We start from the raw sequence: 27,426 nt of genomic DNA, 5'->3' as shown, positions 1-27,426 counted from the left end.
CATGCTACTATGGATCGGTGACCTGTCCAGGGTTTTTACTGCACTGCACCCTGTACTAGCAGGGATAGGCTTCAGCATCCCCTGCAATCCTATTTAGGTCTAAGCAGGTTAGAAAAATGACTGACTAATGTCCAGTACTGTTTTGTTTTACCCTTAGCACAGTCTGAATCACACTATCCGCCTTAATTCTTGGAAATGTTTTTGTAATATCTGTGCAAAAGGGAAGCTTCATTTAAACATTTAGGCTATACACCATAAATTCTGTATGAAGACTGTGTAAAGTAACTGGATACGGATTGAGACTACTATAGTCAAAATCAACTATTCCATTATTTAAGTGAATAAAAATATATCATGGGAATGCTAGCTGCTACATCTGTATTATCAAGTTGTTATTTAAAGAGGCAAGATTATAATATTTATAATTACCTTGTTCTCTAATTAATATGGTATATGGAGCATAAGCTGTAATATTTTTCGATAATTGCATTGTGGTGTGACTAAGGAACATTTATATTAGGTAAAATACCCAGTGTGGGCAGGATGGTCTTTTGGCCTTGGAACCCTGGCAGATTTTATTTTTCTTCTCCAGGATAACTAAGGTTTTTTTTGTTCTCTGACCTTATCATCATACTCATTTTTAGAGACTTGAAATAAATATTATCTATGGGGACATTACTTTTCTACTAATTATATAACTATGCTGTGTAAGCTTGTAATGATTTATATTGTCTAATTTAACAAATTTTTCTATTTTTGTACCTGTTTCTTTGACATCTTGTAGAGCACCTTGAGCTTTATTCTATGTATGAAAATGTGCTATAGAAAAAATAAATGAAATGTTTATTAAATTGTAGAATGAGTCAATTTATATAATGAATCTATAATAGATTTATACATCACACAATATTTTCTTGTGCAGAGTTTGGTATATAATATGGCAAAAAAACTTACTCAAAACATAATCTATCACAAAAGTATGGGGCATGTAGATATCCCTTGTGCATCTTTTACCCGACCCCTCACCATAATGGAATGCTTAAGTTTCACATGCGGGGTAGTGGTATAAAATGAAGGAAGGACAAGTTAGTCATTAAAATCAAAAACTTGGGTATACAGTAAACATCATTTCCTGGTAGTGATTTTCTTCCTGTTATCAGATTATTTTCCCTATCTGTCATTGATTGGTCCATGCCACTTATTCTCTTTTCTTGTATGAACTGTTTTCTCCCTAGCAATCCCTTGCAGTTGGTGCAACTCTTTATTCTACATACATAATGTATTATAATAAAAAACACAAAATATTTAATTGTAACATGTAACTTTGCATTGACCTTGGAACAAACAATAAATTGCACAGGTTTGCTGAAAAACACATCTTTGGTAACATTGGAAAAGCCTCACCTAATCTTTCTTGTAACTAACCCTTTGACTGTGTAAACACCATAAGCAAAGGAAAGAAGAACTGAACTATTTACATGGGAACTCCATACTGCCAGCTAAAAACATATTTTTATTTCGAGCATACATTTACTTAGTTGATGGTTTTATACAAAGAAATTTATGGAGCATAAGAAAAATGTAGAGGTAATGGCTTTCACATTTGTATAGCCAGAGTAGTAGCAGTTTAGTGGAAATGCAGTGTTTAGTTATGTTATTTTGTGCTTTGTTTTAACAAATTTACTCTCCATAAGGCTATCATTTTCAATAAAATAATATGTAATGAATCAGAATATATGCATTTTAACATATAAAGAACAGTTTTATATGTAAAACTGTGAAACAAGGTTACAACAATAGTTTGTATTAATCCAGAATGCAGACAATGAATCAAAAGTACAGTTCTTTAATTATGAATATGTGGAATAAATTACATTTGGCTACAGAACTATTTACCACCATAAGGGTGATGACTCACAGAATCTTGAAAATATTTTTTCATCTAATGTGCAACAGAATGTCCTAAAACCACATCACAGACTTTATATCTATTCAGTCTGGATTAAATAAAGCAAATGAATGAAAAAAGACACATGAAGCTGATGCATATCAAAATAAATCAGACTGGTAAATTACATTTTACTGCACCATCAAAGATACCTGCTGTGCACTATAAACAATATGTAATATGATGCTGTAAATACAGGAAAGCAGTCATTTTGCATCACTTTTTTTTAGCAAATAATATGTTGCTTCCTTTAGAAATACACTTTTTGTGCCAATTAATTTTAATGCCCATTATCACATTTTAAATTCCCATTTTGTTGAAATAAAACTAAGATGGATTTTTTTAAATTATATTACCTATTTATTTAATCTCCAGTATTTTCAAATTAATACAACACAGCATAGGTTTGTATTATTTCTGGAAAAAAAACGTTAACTACATTCTGTTGTGCAAAACCTGTAACTTTGTTTTGACTTTGGAAAAAAATCTAAATTCTCATTTATTTGTTGAGTATGAGGTGTGAAAACTCAATTCTGTTTAAAGTGACTATGCAACAGCTGTTGATGTGTGATTTGTGCCCTAGTCTATACAAAGTGCCCTGGGATTCCTTTGTGGATGAAAGATAAATGTAAATGCTTAATTTTATAAATTTCCCTGGGTGGCAATACAAATACTTTTATGTTATGAAAAACAAAATAATATTAGCAAAGGAAAAAAAATCTAGCATTCAAAGTGTTATGTGTGGTTTGCACTGAATAATGACTAGTGTGAGCAATTCAATATTGGAAAAGTTTTCTGCTTAAAAAATATTTACTAAATTGCATATATTTTGGATAGTGGTGGTTTGTTATGACTTGCAGCTCTAGAGCCTTAGGTTTCAATGTTTTCCTGCACACTATTTGTGTGGAAGTAATATGCTCTCCCTTTGAATAAACGGGTTATCTCTGGGTATTCTAGTTTTCTCTAACAGTCCAGACATCTACAGGATCAGTCGACTGATAAATCAAAAAGCTCAGAGTCACTGAGCATACTCTTTGATAGACTGGTGCTCTGTCAAGATTGGCTCCTGCCTTATGTCCCCTGGCCCCTCATGGCCACGTACTGTTTCACACATGCACGTCTAAGGTGCCTTCCAGGCACATCCGAGGTAGCACAACCACTCTGTTACATGAGGGGGTGCTATTGCTGAAGATATCATCTCCTTTCTCTCCCAAAGCCCTTAGAAACTGCCCATGAAGAGAAACTGAATCCATGCCTTGTAAAACTGAGACGTTCCCATAATGGCACATCTCATTCTGGAGAGAGTTGACTGCTGAATAAAACCACCTATGATATTTTTTACTTTGCTGCTCTTTGTTTTTTGCATCTTTACGCACCATCGAACCTCTGTTTGTTTTGGGGACATTATGTTTAGTGGACCGAGTGTTCCCTTGGTCAGTGTCAACTGGAACAGTACTATTAAGTGCTGTTGGCTTTTAGCTAAATAGCCTGGGCTTAATGCTTCTTGTATAGTTACAGCCAACATGAAGCATGAACATGGATTTTTCTACGGAACTGTGATTTTTTCCCACATCCCACTGATCTGAATTTTAGTCTAACTGGGAAACTAAAGACGTAATGTGGTGATAAAAGTAGACCAAATAACAAATACCTATCTGCCTCTTGGCCTAACTACAAAGTGAACAAACCTCCCATCTACCAGGCAGTGTGAATAATAAATTACACTGACCCACCAAAGTTGGCCTCACATCCACTGGCTAGCCTAGGGCTTGCCAAACTGTACACCTCTAAATCCATACACAATTACATAATTGCCCAAAGGGGCTTTAAAGTACAAGATAGGAATTACTTCCAAGGCTGTACTCACTTATAGTGACAGGCAACCAGTAAGTCTCTTGCCCTTCATCATGGGCAACGTGGTGCCATGTATAATATTACAAGCTTCATTTCTGCCATTGACTATACAGTGGTTCTCCAGGTTAGCCAGTGACATTCCCCACAGTCCTTCCATTACATGGTCTTTCTTGTGTGGTGGTGGATTCACTTGTCTCCTTTTCTGCCATGTACATGCTTGTAGTCAAGATAAGATTACCATGAAATGGTAATAAATTAGATAGATGTACAAATGGAAATATGTTCAGTGAATGTTCAAATATATTACTAAATATAAAAAAAAGTTTTCCCGAAATTTGAAGAATATAAAAATATAGGCAAGCTGGACCGGTTACATTTACATTAATACTAGCTAACACTGCATACCATCCTGATATAAAAATACTCTTCCAAATCAACAAAGCATAAAAAAAGTATGCTTCATAATGCAGAATTACAGCTACAAGACATACCATGCAAACATTTAAAACAGGTCTCTGTTTCTCTCTCGAGTTCAGGTTTATGAAATGAACACAGTGCTGCACATACTTTGTACACACATAAAGAATATGACTGAGTTACAGCATTCAGGATAAAAATAACCACATAGAGGTCATTTAGTCCACTCCAAGTCACAAACTGCATGCATGGTAAATTTATACATGTGGATGAAATATAAATTACCAATTTATAAAAATGAAGTATTAAAGTTGACAGTCTTAATATAAATATAAACATTATAAATGTACAACTTCATTTTTTAATGAGCTAAGATTGTTTTGTTTATGAACTGGAAGCTCGTTGAATGGGTGGTAAAATTTTAACTAGCACTTGTCCTTTAAGTCCAAAGTTTTTAACAAAAAGCTAAACTTCTGAAAAGCATGAGGTTGTGGTGTAGGTTTAAAAGGTCTGTCAGGTGCGTATACAATAGACTGTTCCTATTTATCTGATGCTTTAATAAAATGTAACAAGTAAATAAATTAATACATTAGCACAAAATACAATGGAAAGAATGACAGAGGATTGTAAGAGTAAGACAAAATTTAATTAATAAGCCATGCTTGATCACATTTTGAGTTTAATACACACTGATGAAAGTAACATTGGCACGGCACAGCCAGCTGATTAGAAAAAGTACTGAAAGCCAGTACAGTATAACAGACGAACATCATGTTAAATAAAATCAGAAATGCAGCGTATAAACTGTGTGATGCAAATAGTCTGGTCGAACTGCAGGTACCAGCCTTTCTGAAAGCTTTGAGTTGTTTAGGAGTTGAGCAGAATGCTGCTGTCTTTAAAAACTTTTCTAAGTATCACATGCTAAATAATACCATATATCATGCTGCTTTTTTCATTTTTTAAATTCATATAGTTCAGTAGTATCAAAAATAAATGTAATCTTAATTTTCAAAAGTAGATTAAATGTATTCATATGTAAGTAATTTTAAATCATTATTAGAAATCAAAATGTCAAAGAGGCTACAAGTAATAATCATGTTAAAAACACAGTGAAACCAGTTTTGTTTAAATAAGCGGATTCAGAAACAATTCAATGAGGATAAGTACATTTTTATTCCATTATTTATTCATGACTAGACTGAAAAATGTCAAATCATTATATGGGTAAATCCAGATTCAATGCACATATTTTTATTTATTTGTGTATGCCTTGCAATTGAATTGTGAATATGTTGCTTTAAAAGATTAGAACACATCAGAACTAATTTACATTTATTTAGAATGCAGGCAGGATAAGTGATGAGTGAGACTGAAATGGCAACATTATAATATAAAAGGTAACACTTTGGGAACTAACCTATGTTGCCTCTCCTCATAATCTAATTTTTTTATTAACCCAGTGCATGTTTAATACACAGTATACCCACCCATATTAATTTTCATATCATCTTTTCAAGTATCAAGAAAGCCAAAATACATTTCCAAAACCAGTTATATGCAGGTTTATCATATACTGTAAATGTTGTATAGTTATACTAAGATAGTACTGTGTGCACTTATTCTTCTTCTTTTATAACAGGAACTACTATTTAATACTAGACCACTGTGGAAAATTGACATTTACAATAATTTCTAGTAATTGAATTAAGCCAAGATAAACCAATCAAGGAAGAGCATTTTGATTTTAATAAAAGATAAAAAAACTAAAATGCTGAGATGGGACCTCTTATATTAATGAAAGAGGCACAGCTCAACATCAACTCACATTGTATCAAGTGGTCACACAATGCAATTCAGACTGAACTATTGCATTCAGCAAGCAACTACAAGTTTACCTGAGTAATAAAAATCAAGAACAAGTGCAAATATTAGAGCATGATATAAATGTTTCAAAACTATGGATCTTAATTTAAACAGATCAATAAATAATACATTTTCATTCTCATTGTATTTAAGCAGTAAAACACAGCACATGAATTTGCAGCAATAAATATGCAAATTGGTAATGGTGCATTCTATTTGAATTTATAAGCTTTGTACCTCAACATTTTGGCTAACCAACTATTCTTTGATAAGATTTTAGTATTAATGACATAAAGTTTTCTCTTTATAAATTTAAAATATACTATTAACAGAATACTATTTAAAATGTTAATGCTAATCACTACATTAAAAAGGTTTACCTTTTGGCTGTATTATTTTAAAGATACAAAAGTACACATTTGTCAGATTTATTTAACTTGCTTTTTTTAAATGCTACGTAAATATGAGAAATTTATTTTTTTATTAAAATCCACTGAATATTTCAAAATAACAACTAATATTTAAAGATATAGCCATGCTAGTTCATGAAACAGGTTTATGAATGGAAGAACTGAAATAAATCATACTTAAGTCACAGCATCATTCAGTATGCATGTTATTATTTTTCTGTTTTATTTTTCTATTTAAACCAAGTACAACTTATTAACATATAGACTTTCATAAAATAATACAGTTTCAAGAAGAGCACATTAAAAAAAATTAAAGAGTAAGAGAAATCTAGCTAAATTTTACAGGTGCATTTTTTTACATTTATAAAGGTATGCATCTTTTTCAGCTAGCAAGGCAACAAAATAAGTGTTCTTTTCAAATAATATCACTAGAAGCATAATTTCACTCATTTAAAAAAGATAAGAGGAAATGAGCAACATTACTTCTCAAGGCTGAAGCACCAGCCGCCTGCCTAATTAATAACCCTGATAAACACCTCTTGACAATCAATTAAGATTCATGACAGGAGTCATCCCCATCCCCCTTCTGATCCTCTCACTGCCACATTTTCTCCCAGAAACACACACACGTATAATACACACACAGAAATGCGTGTTTGTACATGACACACACACACATGCGCACATATACAGTACACCATGTTGGGAAGTGAAAGCTCAGAGGGTTCCAAAACTTAATCCTGTTACCAGCAGCCTTTGCTGTTTCAGGAGCTTCACAGATTAACACAGCAGACATTATCGAATTTACAACCAGCCGCCCGGACATCTGCCCTACTTTTAGCAGTTAATGTAAAAGGAACTAATCTGGTTAAGAGCAGAGGGCCATTTCATAAATCTATGCACCAATGACTGTTAAAGCTGTCATGTCTCCTCTGGATAGCAGAAGCTGAATTAAACTGTCAGCCTTCTACTTACTGCCTGTTAAGGGTAACAAGCCATTCCATACACAGTTCTGTACTAATGAGGCAATCCCACTAAAGCAAGTCACATGAAACAAGAATGGGATCACATTAGAAATTGACTCAGATGCAGCATTCACTTCCCTTTCATGGGGTAGCAGGTATCCAATTCAAATGCAGCAGGTTTACGGCATTTAAATCAATCTGAGAAATGCTTTCTGAAATAGTGAATGAAAATATGACAGAAAAAAAATCAGCTTGGAAATTTCAGTCTAAACTATGGGTAGCCATTTTTCTTAGTATTAATATTTAATTATTACCAGATGCCTATTTGTGCTTTGAAACATTATGCAGTTGAAAAAAAAACAGAAGATAAGCAACCAGAAACATGTTCTTAAAATGTGCAGTATATATTTAATGTACAGTAAATAAACCACACCTCTTTTTAAACTGATCCCAGTAACTAATTCCAGTATATACACTAAGGAACTATTTAAATAAAATAATGGGCTTTGACAATTAATTTGTTGTGCATTTCAATTGCACAGCAAAACAAATATAATGAATGATTACCTTCTACTTTACTATCAGATAATTTAAACTCCCAGACATGGCTGGCATAGTTCTTTCATTTCTTATTTAAGTGATTAGTAACTGCTAAGTTCTTAAATAAGCTCCAGGCATTACGCACTATTCCTTTCAATTATTTCATTGCTAATCACATGAGCTTCTTCTACTGTATAAAAATGACCACTATCTTGTAGGAGGATAAAACCACCACTGCCGAAGCCACATTGTTCAAAGAAAAAAAAATAGCAGTTTAGCTTAAATCAAGCACATATCTGTTTTGAAGTGCCAAGCCAAGTCCATTCAGAGTATTCTGTTAAGCAGAGCATTAATAAAATTAAGTAGATTGTTAGGCTCATATGACAAGACATGTTAAAAATAGGCTCAAATTGTACAACATGTTCACTTGTCATCCCTTAAAGCTTTAATCAAATCTTTCAGAATAAATACAGCATGCAATGAGCAATTTTAAAATAATGCTGTACATAAATAAAATAATGAAATATGTCAAACAACAAACAAAACCACAATTCCTATTTATCAGAACATTTCCTTGTACACTGTATATAATAATGCTTTAATTCTATATTTTAGTTATCCATCCAAGTAAATACTATTTTAAGAAATACTAATTATTCTTGGCATTTACTAAATTCAATTAGCGTAAGTTTCAGAAAAAAAAAAAATGTTTTAGACCCACCTCATCTAATTCAGGGACACAGGCGGCCTGAAGGCAGTAAGGGGCTCAAGGCAGGAAGTCTATTGCAGAACCCACTCATGAAGGTTCATTTTTGAACTGACAAATAACCTAAAATGTGTGACTTTAGCAATGTCCAAGAAAAACTCATAATCAAGAGAGCATTAAAACTCCACACTGGGAAGGTAATTTAATCTAGGACACTAGACTCTGATACTGTCTAGGATATCGATTGTATATCATGTTTCTTAAAAAGGTGACTAAATACTGTATGCATAAACGAGAGTTGAAACCACAAGTTTCATTTACAGTCTGACAGTAAAGAACTGTTGAAAATAAAAATAAATATACTTATAAAATTTGTGACACACATCCCATGTGCATTGGTCACTGACGCTAGATTTAGTAATGAAAGGTATTTTCTTACATATTTAAGAACTGACTATACTGTATACAGTATGTCTGTCTAGAATCCCATACGATTTTTACTCCCACAGAGTGATTAGATTTTTGACAAACGTCAAGGGCACATATCTGTATATATAACTTTTGGCATTTCAACAAGGGGCACTGTTTACTACTGTTGAGTCACCTCACTGTGGCTGTCTAACAAAACAAATATGAAAGACATATTTCTTGAAAAAGGCAAACTATGAACTTTTAGACAATGCCGTTAAAATGCTTTGCAATTCACACAAGTAATCAACATCAAAACCCTTGACACACAGCTCACCCTTATCTCTCTCTTTTTTCACATCTAAAAAAGGATGAGACTGGTAAGGGGTGCAGGGCATTTCTCTACTTGTATAGCTATGACAAGTCACATAGCTTTATGCAAAGACAAAAATACTAAATACAAAGAAGTTCATATCAAAACGTACTTGAAATGTATGTCGTACTTTTCAAAAATGTTTAACCATTTAGTAGAGTTATTTACACAGAAATATTTAGATGTAATGTGGAATACTCAAGTACTCTGGTTACAAGGTTGAAGTAGAGCTTCAAGGTTACTTTGAAGAGTAGGTATAGATTGTTCTGGTGTTGGTGTAAAAGTGAATATGCTCTACAATGGACAAAGGCTCTGTTCTGAGTTGTTGGTTCCTATATTATGCCTAATGTTGCTAGGAAAGATTCTGGCACTTTCTTGATCTTGATAACTCAGTGTGACAAAGGTGAATGAATAAATGAATGAACACATGATCAAATTAATCACACTAACAGAGAAGAGAAATTACTACATGTTGTAAGACATTTTATCTGTATTACAGTATCTAATTTAAAAAAAAATAAAAAAATATATATGTTAAGTTATTGAACTATTGTTATTTTCTCCTATACACTCATAAAAGGATGAACCATGGTACCTATCTTCAAAGAAAAAAATTCAAAAAATTAATTTTAGAAAACATGGAAAATTTTGGAGCCATGTAATGTTTGACTTGCATAATAATTACAATTACTGTAGCGTTTTTAACCATTTATATATTTTTATTTGTTCTCAGCACATTACCAAATGTTAACAGTAAAAGATTTGAAATTTGTAATCTTTCCCATCTGTCTTTGGCATCAATCCACTGTAGGACATTCTCACACAAATAACCATTACCTTTTATACTAGGGCCTTTATACTCACCAATAAACATATGCACTTCTATGGAAAAGTGGAGGAAAACAGAAAACCCAGATCAGGCAATTTAATTAACAAGCTCATAATATATTTGCAGAATGGCAAAGTACCACAATTGGTAACGCTGAAGTTTCATATATTCTGCACCTTGTGCCTGCATGAGTTTTTATACCAAAGTGTTGAACTAGTATGTACTACCTGATACACTACATATGATACAAATATTTAAATAGGTTTCAGTTGCTTTGAATATTTAAACAACATATAGGCCAGCTAGGGTGAAAGCAAGACATTTACCTATCAAACTCTGTGAGTGGTGTTTGTATAACTTCATGCTAAAATTTTTAAACTGTTGGTACAATAATATTTTGTTTAAAAATGCAAATAAATTAAGAAGCATTTACAACAAAAATTTACAAACAAATCAGTTTCCAGATAATAAAAAGAAAAAATAAACAGACAACAGATGCATTTAATTTGGAAAAAGATTAAATAATAAATGATTAAGAAATTAACCAAAAATTATCCAAACAATAAAACAAATAATAAAAATAATTTTCAAATCCTAAATACTAATATCAAGATAGAATCCAATTCTAAATCTCAGTTCTTGGAAATCTCGAACCTCATATACCAAAGAATTCAGATAAATATTCTAAGATCAAAATCACAAATCCACTAGACACAAGTCACTGACTGTAATCAGAAAGGTCAAATTATAAAAGCATCAACAACATAACTTGACTTAATTTGAAAGAGGGGAAGGCATTAGATAGGGAGTAAAAAACAATGTGTTAGAAAACAGACAAGTTGAGCCATAAGATGTGCTGGTGGTTAAGTTCACTGGAAGTGGCAATATTGTCATGGACACAAGACCATCAACAGAGGGCATTGTACTCCACTATAATGATTGAAGCCCTATGGATAATTACTCCTAGGCCACAAATTTGGATGGAACATTCAAGCCTAATGGGAAAATCTCCTGGGGTTGGTCTTGCCCTTTAAGGGAGATGTGGAGTTTAGAACCTGCAGGAATACCTGGGATAACTAGAGGAAGTTCAAGTAGGGAGGATCCAGGAGAGCCTAAGGCTACTGCCGACCTCAGAAATAATCTACACGCTTGTCCCAGAATTGTCCACAGGTAGGTCTTAAAAATCCTTTTTGTTCACTAGACCAGTGAGCCAAGAATTTGCAAGGTTTTGGGTGAACAAGGGAATGACTGATAACAGAAAGATAGCCAAAAGATACACAGAAGGTGTAAAGAGTGAACAGGAGGAGATGAACGGTGTATACTTGGAGGGAAACAGCAGTGAGTTGAAGTGTGGGTGTGCCTGATTGGGCCTTGCAACACTTGGTAGCCAGGCTAGGGATGTGAATAACATCATACAGAGCATTATTGCTTAAGAATCATCATAATGCATGCTATACTACTTTATGGTCAAATTATTAAGCTAAAACAAGACTTTAAACCCATCAATTGTTGTGCATTAATATTCTGATATGACTTACTAAGCTGTGAATTTGAACACTTGCTTAACCAAATGAACTTATAAATTGTAGTTTTCTCAAAACTTTTCTGTAAAAATTGCAGCAAATATCCTTCATGCCTCCCACTCTCTGAAACAGTTTGTCTATGTCTAGCTGTAAGCTTTCATTTGCTGCAACACTCAAAAAAGTAAAACAAGGAGCCATCAAATACAAGAAAATACTGGAAAGCATTTAAGAACTTTAAAAAAACAGGAGAAATGGGAATGAGCAAAATAAAAACAGAAAAACAGGTTGAAATTTGAAACAGGAAGAGAGATCAGGAAAATATACACATGAAATATAGTCATTTTTTTCTGTTTTGGAAGTGTTTCCTGGAAAGTCAAACAATATTCGGAGAAAATTAAATTTCCTTTCAGAAAAAATAAATACATAAATAAGAATCTTCCAGCATGTTTCTTTCATACCAAAAAGTAAAAGCAGAACTTGCAGCAGTCATTCCAAGGTCAGCCATGACCTACCGCATAACTTCCAGCAATAGCATTCCATGAACACATGACAATTAACTACAGTGCCTTTATATTTATAATGCAGAGTTGGCCTGTCTAAACTCACATGGCAAAAAGGCACGAATAACTGGGAACAGAATTAGGCGGCATCCAAGGATACGCATAAGAACCATGCACTGCGTAAGCTTTTTATTTTATTCAGCATGGAATTAAAGTTCATTTTCATATAGCCATACTCCATAATTCTCTACTGTATCGACTTAAAGCAACTAAATTTTTCTAGCACAAAACTTTGTAAACAATGTTTCTTTCTAACACAAAACTTTGCAAACAATGTTTCAGCTAAGCCAATATATCATGACTTATTAGTTTTACTTTTTTTTTTACTCTGTCAACTATGCTGGATTCAGATTTGCCAATTAATTAACATCTTGCTTATTTTTAAACGGGCTATGTCAATTTCCAAATTCATTCATGATTTCTGCAAAAGCAGAAAGACAAGACAAGGGACTCTTTTAACAGTTCACTGCTCAGAAATGCTAACTGTCAATTTCAAAACACTCCCTTACTTCTCTGTGACTTGGAAAGCTAAGAGACAAAACACATTTGCTGAACACATTGTGAGACCAGAAAAAAATTGACATTTTTAATTAAAAATGAAATGTGTAGTTTGTGCCTGGCAAGCATAAAGAATGATGTATTACTCATGGAAACCTAAAACTTCTATTACTAAGCTGGTGTAAGATTTTTTTCTCTGATCCACTCCTGTGACAGCTCTAAAAAGTAAGTAGGACAAATACTGAAGTGGCTTGTAAGATGTGAGATTTATGGTACCTCTTGAGATTATGTACGATGTAAATCCAAACTTGAGTTGTTTTTTTTTAACAGGTTACAGCAATTTGGCCTTGTGGTTAAAGAGTCAAACAATTCACTAATGAAAAGATACTTAACAAGTGCCTTAACCTGCCTTCTGCAATTGTATAGATATGAAAACGACTATTCTATGCACTTGTGACTTGCAAGTTGCTTTGGATAATTCTAAATGTACAGATGCCAAAGAAATATTCTGTTACAGTAGTTCTAAATGCCTAGTCCTGGGAGACCACTATGGCTGCAGGCTTTTATGTAAACCAGTGTTTTAATAAGAGGGACAATTTACTCTATTAGTTGAATTTGCTTATTTAATGCATTCATTCTTTACTCAGCTTGGAAAGTCACTGCAGTGTGTGACTTTAACTCTTGCCATAGCTTGAAAACAGCAGTTAACTTAGATGTTGTGTTTATATAAATATCCTTGTGGGTCTAGGTGTCACCTTTTCACTGACAAAACAATCTGTTTGTTAGTTCCACTTGTATATATCAGCAGATAGTTGGAAGGACAAATTTATATTTCAAGATCAAAAATAAACATTGAAATTAAGAGAAATATTTTGTCCAGTGTGCAAGGCACACACTCTTTAGTTTAAGCAGATATCAAGAGGTGACATGGCAGAGTTACAAATCGTACAGAATATACTTACCACCTGCTGTTATTTTAAAATTAGTTCTTCAAATGGAACATTGGAGCACAGAAGGAAAAAGGGTAGGAGTAAATTTAAAAAAAAATATCTGAAGGTATTTCTTCACTATCGGAACTACAGATATATCAAATAATTTGCCAAATAAAGTAGAAAATAACATTACTTTGGGGATATTCATAAATGTTAACAATATTTTGAATATATTAGTCATATAGAGATCAATAAGCCATACTACCCTGAAAGTCCTGTTCTCATCAAAACCTGTTATGTTCTTCCTGAGTTCAGACATGTTTTTGTCCCTTCTTATCAAAATCTTTCTTATGCTTCTTCTTTAAATAGGAGTGCATATAGATTAATACTACAGAGGTACAAGTGCACAACAGTTGAATCAAATTCAATTTCCTCAGTCTAATAATAACAAAACTAACCAAATAAATATGTGTAACCACCATGGCACCCCAGGGCCAGGACTGAGAATCAGGGAATGTTAATAATAGTTTAGCTGTTTCAATTAAGCTCAAGGGCCAAGCCATAGAATGTATGTCTATAATTAGAAGACAAAATGGTTTGAAGACAACAGGTTGGCATCTCCCAGTCTGCTCCATTCATTCTATCTAAATATCATCCATCCATCCATCCGTCAATTTTCAAAATCTGCTTGATCAGTTTTTTCACCAGCTGAATACCTTTGTTCTAGATAGATAGATAGATAGATAGATAGATAGATAGATAGATAGATAGATAGATAGATAGATAGATAGATAGATAGATAGAGGTTAAGTCCTTTAGTGAACACAGAAAATAAAAACTCAGTAAAAAGAGTTAAAAAACATGCAAGGCCCAGAACTACACAGAAAATAAGAATTATATAATAATATACAATGAATAACAAACTTAATAAAGAAAAAATGTTATCCTATCCGTTTATGAAGTAAAATTGAACACAATCCATTTACAAAATAACAATATAGCATTATATTCCAAAGTACTGTGCAGCATTTTTATAAATACTTGGTTTTTACTCTTTCAGCTCTCCCTTTACAAATAAACTACTTTTAGGTCTTATAAAATGTGCATTATCAAATATCCAGTACATAACAATTCTTAATGAGGTGCATTTCAGGGTTTTTTTAACTGCATAATACCATTTTATTAACTGATACTTAAAATTTCAATTTATTTTGCTGCATTTCCGTGTAAATAAGAATACAATAGCACAAAAAAATTCTAAGAAAAAATTCTGCAATACATTATCAAAATACTGTATATTTCAATATTCAATTGAAAAAAATAATAAAAACTTCAGTAATCCTCTTGAATAAAAGAATCTGAAATATGGAATACTTTGTAGTATTTGCCAATGATGTGCAGATTGCACTGAGTTTTCCAGTAAGCCTTATTAAGATGATAGAGTTTACACAAGCTGATTTATGCCACTGAGAAGACAAACACTTAGAGTCTTATGAGCTAAAGGCAGTATTAGCTGCACAGAATGGACTTCAATTTTTGAATTGAAATTTTAATCTATAACAGAGAGGTTCTCTTTTTCTCCCCACTGCTCTTCTAATCTGGGCTATGATTTAATAAATCATATGAACAGGATGCCATGCTGGTGACACGGGTGCAGTGTAAAGGCCTCTACAATACAGAACATAGGTTGAGATATATTAAATGCAAAAACACCCTTAATGCAGTTATAGAATGAATAAATTAAAGTGACATGTATATCCATTTTCTTGGGAAACTAAGATTACCATTATATGAGCCAATAATACTGTATATGTTCCATATACTGTACATACATGTGTTAAGGTAGCAAAGCATGCTTATTAAAGTGTTTTCCATTTTTAAAAGACAAAGTTTGCCACAATTAGTACATCTCTGTTTTGTGTTTTTGAAAAGCACACAAAACAACTAACAAAACCCAAGTGTTTAAATCCACATTGCTGGAGCACAACCTCCATTTTTAAATCATTGCTTTTGCATTTTTGCACAGCGGGTTAATGCATGGTAATGTATCATTCATAAACTACCTTGTTAGCACACTTTGCAGGCAGCCGCTTTGTAAAACAATACAGAATCCTGCTGAGCACACCAGCAGGTTCTGATAAGAGTATGTTCAAAAGAGTTTGGGACTTAATAGGGGTGGCGTTCTCAGCGACCACCTTTCCTACCTGCTGTCCCCAGCCGCTCCCAGGAAACTTGGCGGCAGATGTTGCCGTGTTAAGTTGGCTCTGAAGTGGCTCTCTCATTCTCCCATCTCCCCAAAAACACAGTCAAACTACATTAGATCTCTTTATTTGTGCCTCAGGCAAGTTCGGGAGTGCAGCTGTGTCCACCCTCGCTTTACCTTTGGTGTTGAAACCCCTCAGGCGGCAAATGTGAGACCAAAACTGTTCTGCCACTCTAAACTACATCTGCTGACAATCCAGCAGTCGTGCTGCAGGCTGATGAGGACCCCAGGTCTCTGCTCAGAACAGATGTCTGCGACAACCTGCTTCCTTACACCTGTATGAGTACTTGTAACCTCACAGATTCTGCGCTGAAAAATTCATGACCCATGGGGATTCTTGTCCGCCATCAAAGCTCCTCCATTCAGCTGTGTGTGACTCTCAAACTGGGCCACCCTGCATTAGCTGCTGGCACTGAAAGGGACTCTTCGAGCTTTGATACTTCATGTCTGAACTTCAATTACTTGATCAAGGACTTGAAAGTCTGTGGCTGAGTTCTTGCCTAAATGAGGTATGCCAGCTCTTCCGGGTCCCAGAATACATTTTCTTGACGGTAGAGCTGGCTAGCCTGACAGCCGTTAATGCTCTTTTGATTATATGCGCTGACACTTCTTCAACTGGAGTTCAGGCCACTTCATTTTCGACATCTGTGTGCATGCATTTAATTGTCAAGTATGAAATAATGCTGTAGATTTTCACTTGAATATTCAAATAATATTAAAGCGATGAGAGGGCATGTAGGTACAGTTTCAGGGCTCTTATATCCTTTGTGACACTGCACATCAAATATAGAAGATAGTGAACATTTAAAGCAAGTCAGTTCTGGCAGAATCTACTGCATGCACTGTGGATCAGTTCAGTATTTAATTGCATCACATTTGTTAAACTTTCTTTAAGACTTATCTGAATTAACATAAAACTAACAAAACCGAACCACACATTTTCAAAAAGGTGACTTCTAATATAAAATATCCATTCATTAACTAAACTAGCGAATTTTCATACACTTAAAGCAAACTTCAGCAGCACTCAGAATCAAATTTAGACAAGGCAGTTTATTGCAGGATATTCCTACACACACACCCCAACTCATTCAGCCCTTGCAAATTTACAATTAACATTTAACCAAACATGCATGTCTTTAGGATGTTCAGCGAACATGTGCAGTTCAACATTTGGACAAAACACTCTTACACAGTTAAAATCAGTTATGTTACATTTAGACTTAACAATATCAAATACACAATCAAATACATTTTTTGAAATCTGCTTCAAGTTTAAAAATGGCTCAGAGCCAGAGCACTTCAAATCATTTTCCACATTAGAAATTCAAGAGTTCTATAATACTAAAGGTCAACAAGAGTTAGGGTTTTCAAATCCGGCATATTTAAAACAGACTAGTTACTGTCTAAAATGTGTGTCAGGCATCATGTGTTATAAGAGGAGAGGATTCAAAAACAGGCAGGACAATGAAGATACAGTATTTAAAATCCAATAAGAGAAAAACAGGAATGCAACATTTACGAGTGTTTGAATTCAGTGAATGACATTATATATGGAAAATTAAGAGTTGAATGAAGTGAATATGTAGATTTCAGTCATCAGAATTGGAAGCTCAATGGTTTGGTAGTTAGCACCACTGACTCATGACAATTAAATCTCAAGTTTTAATTTGAGTCCAGTTTACCACCAGCCTCTAGTATTCTGTGTGGTACTAAAATTGTAAAGTTTGCTTTAATATCTTCAGTAGGAAATATGTATTAGAGCTGTAATATTTTTCTAGTAGTAAGGCTGAAGAGAAAAGAATAAAAATGTCAAAAAGAATATATTGCCTTAAAAAGAATTTTTATTAATATACAGGTTTATGTCATAAGAGCAAACACCAATGTGATTTTACTTTACATCTTTTATATGATTTTACTTTATGACATTAAAAGGGTGGGGCTGAGATTAACTTGGTTATCTCAGACCTTAGTGATCAGGCATCAAATCCTGTCCAAGACACTGTCTCTTTGTGCTTTCTCCTGCATTCAAAACACATACAATTTAGGTTAAGGTTTACACTTTGCAAAGCCCTGTGATGAAATACACTAGGTGGGTTTCAAACATTAATGGAAATTATGACAAACAACTAACCACCCTGGTGGCTTGGGGTACCATGGGAAGTTCAACCCTATAGGGGCCTGTGGTCACTGCCAGGGGACGCCCCAATGCCTATGGAGCCCTGGCCCTCAGCACTTCCGCCAAACCCGGAAATGCTGTGGGGAAGAAGACCAGGAACACCCGGAGTGCTTCTGGGTGCGCAGCTGGAAGCTAATCGGGAGGCACCTGGAGCATGTTCGGGTGGGGATAAAAGGGGCCACCTCCTTCCATTCGATGGCTGGAGTCGGGAGTGCAGAGGACAAGGTCTTGGCAGAGAGGAGTGGAGGCGGCCTGAAGAGTGAAAGAGGCATAGTAAGGCCTGGACTTTGGGGGTTGTGTTGCTTTTGTAAATATTAGGACTTGTAAATAAACGTGTGTGGGTGAATTAAACATGTCTACCTGTCTGTGTCCGGGCTGTCTTTCACAATATATATAATAATTGTATTTTTGTGCTGTAATGTAGTTACAGGTGCCAAAATACACTGCTAATTGGAATTAATTCTGCCACTTTATTGGTAATTTTTAAAAATATTTGGGTTCATTATTTTAGCTGGCAAAGCTGGACAAGCAACTCCTCACTGTGTCCTCTTTCATTGAGGATTATGGTTACTACACATGAGGCTTTTACTTATTGCTCTTAAATGCACATAATGAATCAGTTGTCTTTGACTTTCTCTTATAGTAATATTAAACAAAACTGACATTAAAATTAAGAACATCTGAACTGTTACAGTGGGATGCAAAAGTTTGGGCAACCTTGTTAATAGTCATTATTTTCCTGTATAAATCGTTGGTTGTTACGATAAAAAATGTCAGTTAAATATATCATATAGGAGACACACACAGTGATATTTGAGAATTGAAATGAAGTTTATTGGATTTACAGAAAGTGTGCAATAATTGTTCAAACAAAATCAGGCAGGTGCATAAATTTGGGCACCGTTGTCATTTTATTGATTCCAAAACTTTTAGAACTAATTATTGGAACTCAAATTGGCTTGGTAAGCTCAGTTACCCCTGACCTACATACACAGGTGAATCCTATAATGAGAAAGAGTATTTAAGGGGGTCAATTGTAAGTTTCCCTTCTCCTTTAATTTTCTCTGAAGAGTAGCAACATGGGGGTCACAAAACAACTCTCAAATGACCTGAAGACAAAGATTGTTCACCATCATGGTTTAGGGGAAGGATACAGAAAGCTGTCCCAGAGATTTAAGCTGTCTGTTTCCACAGTTAGGAACATATTGAGGAAATGAAAGACCACAGGCTCAGTTCAAGTTTAGGCTAGAAGTGGCAGACCAAGAAAGATTTCGCATAGATAGAAGCGACGAATGGTGAGAACAGTCAGAGTCAACCCACAGACCAGCACCACAGACCTACAACATCATCTTGCAGCAGATGGAGTCACTGTGCATCGTTCAACCATTCAGCGCACTTTACACAAAGAGATGCTGTATGCGAGAGTGATACAGAGGAAGCCTTTTCTCTGCCCACAGCACAAACAGAGCCGCTTGAGGTATGCTCAAGCACATTTGGACAAGTCAGCTTCATTTTGGAATAAGGTGCTGTGGACTGATGAAACTAAAATTGAGTTATTTAGGCATAACAAGGGGCGTTATGCATGGAGGAAAAAGAACACAGCATTCCAAGAAAAACACCTGCTACCTACAGTAAAATATGGTGGTGGTTCCATCATGCTGTGGGCTGTGTGGCCAGTGCAGGGACTGGGAATCTTGTCAAAGTTGAGGGACGCATGGATTCCACTCAGTATCAGCAGATTCTGGAGACCAATGTCCAGGAATCAGTGACAAAGCTGAAGCTGCGCCGGGCTGGATCTTTCAACAAGACAACGACCCGAAACACTGCTCAAAATCCACTAAGGCATTCATGCAGAGGAACAAGTACAACGTTCTGGAATGGCCATCTCAGTCCCCAGACCTGAATATAATTGAAAATCTGTGGTGTGAGTTAAAGAGAGCTGTCCATGCTCGGAAGCCATCAAACCTGAATGAACTAGAGATGTTTTGTAAAGAGGAATGGTCCAAAATACCTTCAACCACAATCCAGACTCTCATTGGAACCTACAGGAAGCGTTTAGAGGCTGTAATTTCTGCAAAAGGCGGATCTACTAAATATTGATTTCATTTCTTTTTTGTGGTGCCCAAATTTATGCACCTGCCTGATTTTGTTTGAACAATTATTGCACATTTTCTGTAAATCCAATAAACTTCATTTCACTTCTCAAATATCACTGTGTGTGTCTCCTATATGATATATTTAACTGACAAATTTATATCGTAACAACCAACGATTTATACAGGAAAATAATGACTATTAACAAGGTTGCACAAACTTTTGCATCCCACTGTAGCTCATCTTCCCTGAATAGATGTCACAAATGTTTTTAACAAGTAATGGGGTGACAGTGCAGAAGGTATGGACAAATTCAAGGCCCTAGCCTTTTTCAAAGTACTCATGTTATAGGCCTACTATAAGGCATTACTTAGGATTGCACCAGACTGTGGTATATGTTGTGTGACAGCAGGGAGTCCTAGCATGTTTCACCATAAGGAGTAACCTGTTAAAAAAACAATGAATGCTATGTAGGCTCAGAGTCCCTGGTGGGCTCATTTGTGTAGTGTTTAAGGGAATTCTATACAATTTTATTCAAATCATGTTTTTTTTATATTAAGGATTTTGCTTTGATGTTATAAATTTTATTTTGACTTGAATTGACATTGTTTTCTTTTTATTAATGTCTTGGTTTCATTGTTTATGGCATTGTTCATATATATTACTTACTTTCCCTCAAAGGATACACCTAATAAGTCTTGCAAAGAACTTGGTGATAGGTTCAATTCAAGCAGACTGTCAGGTTAGGTTTTTGAGATCGTTTATTTCACTCATTTTGATTTTTGATTTGCCCCTTGGTTTTGATGGCTCAATCTCTATGTCCTCTCAGTTCTAATTTCTTCCTTTTTAGCACCATTTTCAGTTGTGTGTTTGGCATCTCATTATCCATATTTTTCCTCACAATAATACTGAGATAGTTGTCTTGTAAAAATGTGATACCGTGCATATGACAGACCATTGCTACTAGGACTGGGGGTTGCACAGATGCCTGGGGTCATTTGATGGAGTGACAATGGTTAAAAATGTAACCCAGAAGAGGAAATAAACCCTCCTTTGGTCCAGAACATAGTGAGTTGGAAGTCAGAGGGCGATCTGTTGGCAACAAGTTGATGGAGTACCTATTCAGTGCTGTTGTGGGGAGGTCAATCAGTCAGCTCCATTAGTTGGACTAATGACATATCTGTGCAGGTAGACCCAAAAAATGTGTCAGACTTGTTATTACTGTGTTTGCTTTGTAACTTGTGTTCTCCTTCCATTGTATAGTCCTCCCTCATATTTATTGTTATAAAAAAAAACTTTCTCCATGTTCACCTCCTTGGCTGATTCTGGTTTTTGTACACAGTCCAAGAGCATTCCAATCATCTACAAACGTCTTGCAAAACAATAATGTAAATAACACAAATTTAAATTCTACACAATCTACATTGACGTCACTAATGAACATTCAGAAGGAGACTATGTAGAGCTGGATTGAGTTCAGTAGATAAAGTATATTTGCTTTAAAAAATGATCAGCATACTGAATGTGGCATGAAGAAGAAAAATGGCAAAAAACAACCAGTGCAAAATTACTAAAATAAAACCAAAATTTCAGTTTGAATTTAAGACAACAAAGACACATGGACAGCAAGGACTTTTTCATATTTCCTTTTTTGTCAATTGATCTCCATCATTTTTTTAAAGAAAATCTATTTTTAAAGTGATTTGCTTTTAGGTTCCTGGTTTATAAAACTAAAAAATATTGTGGCAAATTTTCCAGCTTTTGCTAGTCATTTCCTGCATGGGTGGTCGGTGATATAGTAGATTTAGGCCATTAAATAGTGCTTTTGTTTGCATGGTGGTGTATGCACTTGGATTCCACGTAAGGTAACTGTTATTTATAAACTTTTACAGGGCACATCTCACTGCTTGTAGTACAGACCTGTGGTACAGGTGATGTGAAAAGATTTTTTTATTAAGAGGAGACTGGTTTTTAAAGGATGCAGGGCAAGTGACTGCTTTCCAAGGCTGAAAGGTTAAATATTATGTAACATTTCCAATTTACATAATGAAAAACAGAGAGAGAACCAAAAGATACTGACAGTGTTAAACCTGTTAATCAATACCAGGTGTTTCTCTGGCAAGTCTAGGTGACAGCTGTCCTGGTGTTGTAACTGATTTTTTACGACAGTTTTTTACGACATATACACAACAGATATTTTCAATGCCAGTTTATTATTTGTTAAGAATACCAATACAAAACATAACTCTGTATTGGCATGGCATGAATAAGTATGGGATTATATATACACTGCCTGATTCTGCCAGAATCTGAACCAGCAGTCTGTGACTTTGTAACATAATAAGCTGATTTAGATGGATGGATGGATTGACTATTTCATTTCTCTCCAAAATGTCTGCAGTTCTGTTGCTTAGATTGATGAAAGTTTTCGGAACACACTGAATAAACAGAGGGGCATGATTTGTTTTTGATTAGATCTAAACAGAACAATTATCAAAACAAAGGAGTGATTTTTTTAATTTAGATGCACTTTTTCTAAACACAGTCACAGTTTTTATTTTTGATAATGTCCTCTAATTACAAAAAACACTATGTGTTTAAAAAAACACTTCTCTGAAAAGAATTTTCCCTCTGTATCTATCTATCTATCTATCTATCTATCTATCTATCTATATATATATATATATATATATATATATATATATATATATATATATATATATATATATATATATATTTTTTTTTTTTTGTCTACTTTCATGTAAATGCAAGTAGCAGATAAGCAAAGCATCTGTACAAGTAGAAGAGTACTACTTACCAGAAGATATTCATCTCATCAACACATCAATATCTCATGGCCATAGGCCTTGAGCAAAGGTGGAATAATGGCTATATGAGTTCTCAGCAAATAGGACAACTTGCCCTTCATGCCTTTATGTGCAATGTCCACAGCAAAAATACATGTTCCATGCCACACTCTGCTATAGTAAGAAATCTTCAGAGCATCACAAGCTGGAGTTTGAATATCTGCTTAATGCAATGCAAGTGAACCATAAGATTTAATGCAGAAATTGGAATATTTCCAGGCCATCTTAAAATGGTGACATAGTAAGTTGCAGTGCAGTATATAAATATGGCTTTGTTTTCATACTGCGGCTACTCAAAGACACAATTAATTTAAAAACATAATTCAGAAATTTTGTAATTTTTGTCTTGATTTCACTGATATAATTTGAATTCTCAGATTACCTGTAGTACAAAAAAGGCTGCAGCATTTAGTCTTTGCCAGTACAACATACACCACTAAAAGATCAATATCAAAAATATCAATTTACAGTGTAAAATCTAAAGTGGAAGTAACAAAAAAAATAAATAAATAAACACAGTTAGGACAGGGTTTAGACTCACATATTTGAAAATATCACTTGAGGCAGTCTGTTCAATATTAAAAAAGAACAAATACAGTTAAACCATTTAAGTCAAAATTAATCTCAAACTATAATATAACTATTTAAAAGACTAAAACCATATTTTCAAAATTCAAGGTATGGTATGCAAGTAAAATTTATAAAGAAACTCTTCAGTTTCTAATTATATAAAGAACAGCATGAAAAAATAAATATTAAACTTTACTGTCAGAAATTTCATAAAATGTGTTTTGCCAGCTTTAAAATTCACAATGAGATATACACAATTGACCATGGCCTTTTTTGAAAACAGAAATTGCACTGTGAATGAAGGAATTATTACGGCTTACACAAGAAAATGAAACTTTGGTTTGCAGTTTGATGGCATTCTATGGGATGCTGAATGTGGTGACTGAATGCTATCAAGAAACATTTGCAGTCTTTTTCTTGTCACAGAGCATGCATGTTGTAAAGAATCACACACATGGATGGACATCAATGTGACAGAACGAGGAAGGGAGACTTTGTTTCAAAACTACATGTTTCCCCAACAACCTAGATGGCAGCATCCCTGGGCTTTGAGACCAATTCTGATACTCGCCATGAATCATGGGACTTGTAGTGCAGTAAGGCAGCCCTGCTGGGATTTGTTGGTGCCACCAGAGGGAGCTACAGGGAGTTGTGTTCTCTGCTTTAAGGGACTTCTGACTGACCTGGAAATACTTCTGTCAGGCTATGCCATGACACCAGAAGTACTCCCAGGTCCAAGATAAAAGGACCAACTTGACCTCATTCAGCAAGTCGAAGTCAGGAGGAAGAGGGCACCCGTGGTAAGAAGAGGAATTTGAGGAAAAATGAGAGAAGAAAAGAATCACTATTGATCGTTGGTGCAAGGATATTGGAAGCATAAAAACCTTCATTTGAACCTGTAACTATGTGTGTGTGTGTCAGTAGTGTCTGGGGCTCTGTGGCACCCCCACAACGTATGTATACATTGTATGCCTTTTAAAAATGTACTGTTTGTATAAAAAGAAAACTTTTCTCCCTAACTTATTTCATAAGGCAAATTACTCTTTCTTTCATTGAAGTGTGTGATTGAATTCATTAAATCACTGACTCAGCAATACTATAAACCTCATAAAAACCATACCTCATCACCAGCTTGTGGTCTCATTAAAGAAACTCTATCATACTGCCTTCGCATTAGGGCCCAGAGTGCATCTAGTCGACCCTTAAAAAAGAAAAAAAAAATCAAGAATTAATTGGAAGCAATTCTTGTGGAATTTGATCATCTTAGCTCTAAGAATGCTCATCAGCTCTGACGTGAGGATTTTACAAATGAAGAAGATTAAACGAAACCAGCTTCAGCAGGTAGCTTGCATTAGTGGTTCAATCTCCCATTTACTGCATTTAAAATTCTCAATAGAGAATTACATACACATGCTCAGACAAATTCATAATGTATATCACAGCAGTATATCAAATCATTTTTCATTACACTGCATTCTTCATGATGATCTGCTGAACATTAAGTCATAAACAGAAAGAATTTTGTTGTAAGGTTTTCAATGAGAAGAATACAAATTTATGACCTTCTTTTTGTACATCAGCCTCTGTCTGCAATGTTATACACAAAAATAATATAAATGAATGAAGGTACATACATGTCCTGCAATAGAACAGTATGTCATCTGGGGCTAAGACTGTTAAACTGGATTGAGAGGGTTAGTTAAGTTAATGGATGGATAAGAATATGGTAGCTTAAGCCAGACCTGGTTCTGCATGCAAATTCTAAGACTTACTGAACTTTCTGATTATGGTACAATATGACATAAAAATATTAATGAATATTTTGACTACTGTATGTAGAAACAATGTCATTATCATTAATGTTCTCTCTCTCTGCATATAAAGAGAGTGCAAGAAAGGGAGAGTATACATAGCAAACACGTACAGGTTGGGTACTGACTGTTGGTCCCTAATAAGGTGGGAACTAAGTGTGTATACATCCTGTATGAGATATACTGTATTTTCAACCAGTAAATCTATTATGCCTATATAAAATATTATATATCTTGTATAGTATTTACATGATACTTTGATTCCAGAGCAAAACCTCTTTGAGGTATAGATTCAACAAGGTTCCAGAAACAGTCCTTAGGGATTTTGGTCCATGGTGATTCAATACCATCTTCCTACTGCACATTTATGCAGTAAAACTCTGTTCTACCTCATCTTAGTAAACTGAAGTTACTGTTATATTCATGGAGCCATTTGTTTTTTTTTATGTGCACAGTGAAAATGGCACAAGTCACAGCTTTTGCCCATTCTGATGTTTGGTCAAAAACAATTAAACCTCTGCAAACTATTTATATTGAGTTGCAGCCACATAAGTGACTGTTTGAAACAGCACGTATAATATACTGTAGCTATATAAATAAATCATATGATACTCAGATGTCTGTTAGTTTGTATCTTTGTTTGCCCAAAAAGAAAAAATAGCATAAATGATTTTCACATAATTTTGCCCGTGTGTTACTGTTAATCCAACTTAATTTATAAGCTTTATGACATATTGGGAGGCAGTCAAAGGGTTCAAATCGGGTACTGACACGCTGAACAGAGGGTTGGTGCTGTGTGCTAATGCCTCTTCTTCTCTCTCAACAGGCCTCCCCGAGGAGAAAACCGCTAAAGTAATTCACTTCGGCCTGTTTCTGACCTAACTTCCAGCACCCACAGATGACCTCATTTTACTTCCTGCCCTGCAAACATGCCCATCCTACTTTCCCACTATAAAGTCAAACAGTTAATTCTATCAGTCATTCCAGTGATATGGTACTCATATCAGTCCTTGGAGATTAATCAACTTCTTTGTCTTCTACAATATATGGGGTGGATCCCCAACTCTTTTTTGGCTTGTTGTGTGCTTATTATAGTGGCACAGTCAGCAGGAATTCTTCTAAAGATGTCTGAAGAACAGGGCCTGAGTGCTGTCCTTTCCACCATCATGGAGGAACTTAAGTGGCTGAAAGTCCAGATGGGAGAAGCATTCACTCAACTTACTAAGTCTGAGGTGCACGCTGCTGCAAAGTAGTTGTACAGCAAGACCAAGCACAGGCACCATCCCAGGTATTGTTACCGCTGCTAGAGAGTGATGATATTGAAACATACTTCTTGATTTTTCAGCACACTGCTATCCAACATCACTGGGCGTGACAGGAGATGTCAAACATATTGGCGCTGTACTTGAAGGGTGAGGCGAAGTGGGCCTCTTATGATCTCCATGAGGAACAGATCGTTGACCAGCAGGCAAGGGAATGGCACAAACGGAAGTATGACCCAGAGTGACCCACAACAGCGCAAGCTTTTGAGGTCTGCGGTAAAAGCGGGCTCTGGCTACAGCAAGACATCAATGACGTAAGGAAGGTGGTTGAGCAACTCATTAATGCCCTCCTGGATTATCTCACCCAGCCGGTTTGGAGGCACAAGTAAAAGAACATGGAGTCCCTGATTGAGGGGATCGAACGACACCTGGCGGCCTGCCAGTGAGAGGACAGAAATGTTCACTCACCTAGCCCGACAAGGATGTGTTGACCATTCTGAGCCCTTCCATCACAATTGGAGCCTATAGCCAAACTCTGTGAGAAACAGCCTAAC

At 35.1% G+C, this 27,426-nt stretch overlaps 1 protein-coding gene across 1 annotated transcript in view; it reads right to left on the bottom strand.

Moving 5' to 3' along the window:
* Window positions 1-27,426, bottom strand: part of antxr2a (ANTXR cell adhesion molecule 2a) — a 263,978-nt gene that overhangs the window by 50,944 nt on the left and 185,608 nt on the right. Inside the window, exon 16 of the mRNA XM_039758535.1 lies at window positions 24,920-25,000. Within this exon, the coding sequence (XP_039614469.1) occupies window positions 24,920-25,000 (81 nt within the window). The remainder of the gene's footprint in view (window positions 1-24,919; window positions 25,001-27,426) is intronic.

This window comes from Polypterus senegalus, chromosome 7 (assembly GCF_016835505.1).
Source record: "Polypterus senegalus isolate Bchr_013 chromosome 7, ASM1683550v1, whole genome shotgun sequence".
Lineage (NCBI taxonomy): Eukaryota > Metazoa > Chordata > Cladistia > Polypteriformes > Polypteridae > Polypterus > Polypterus senegalus.
This window is presented reverse-complemented; position numbering and strand designations above follow the sequence as displayed.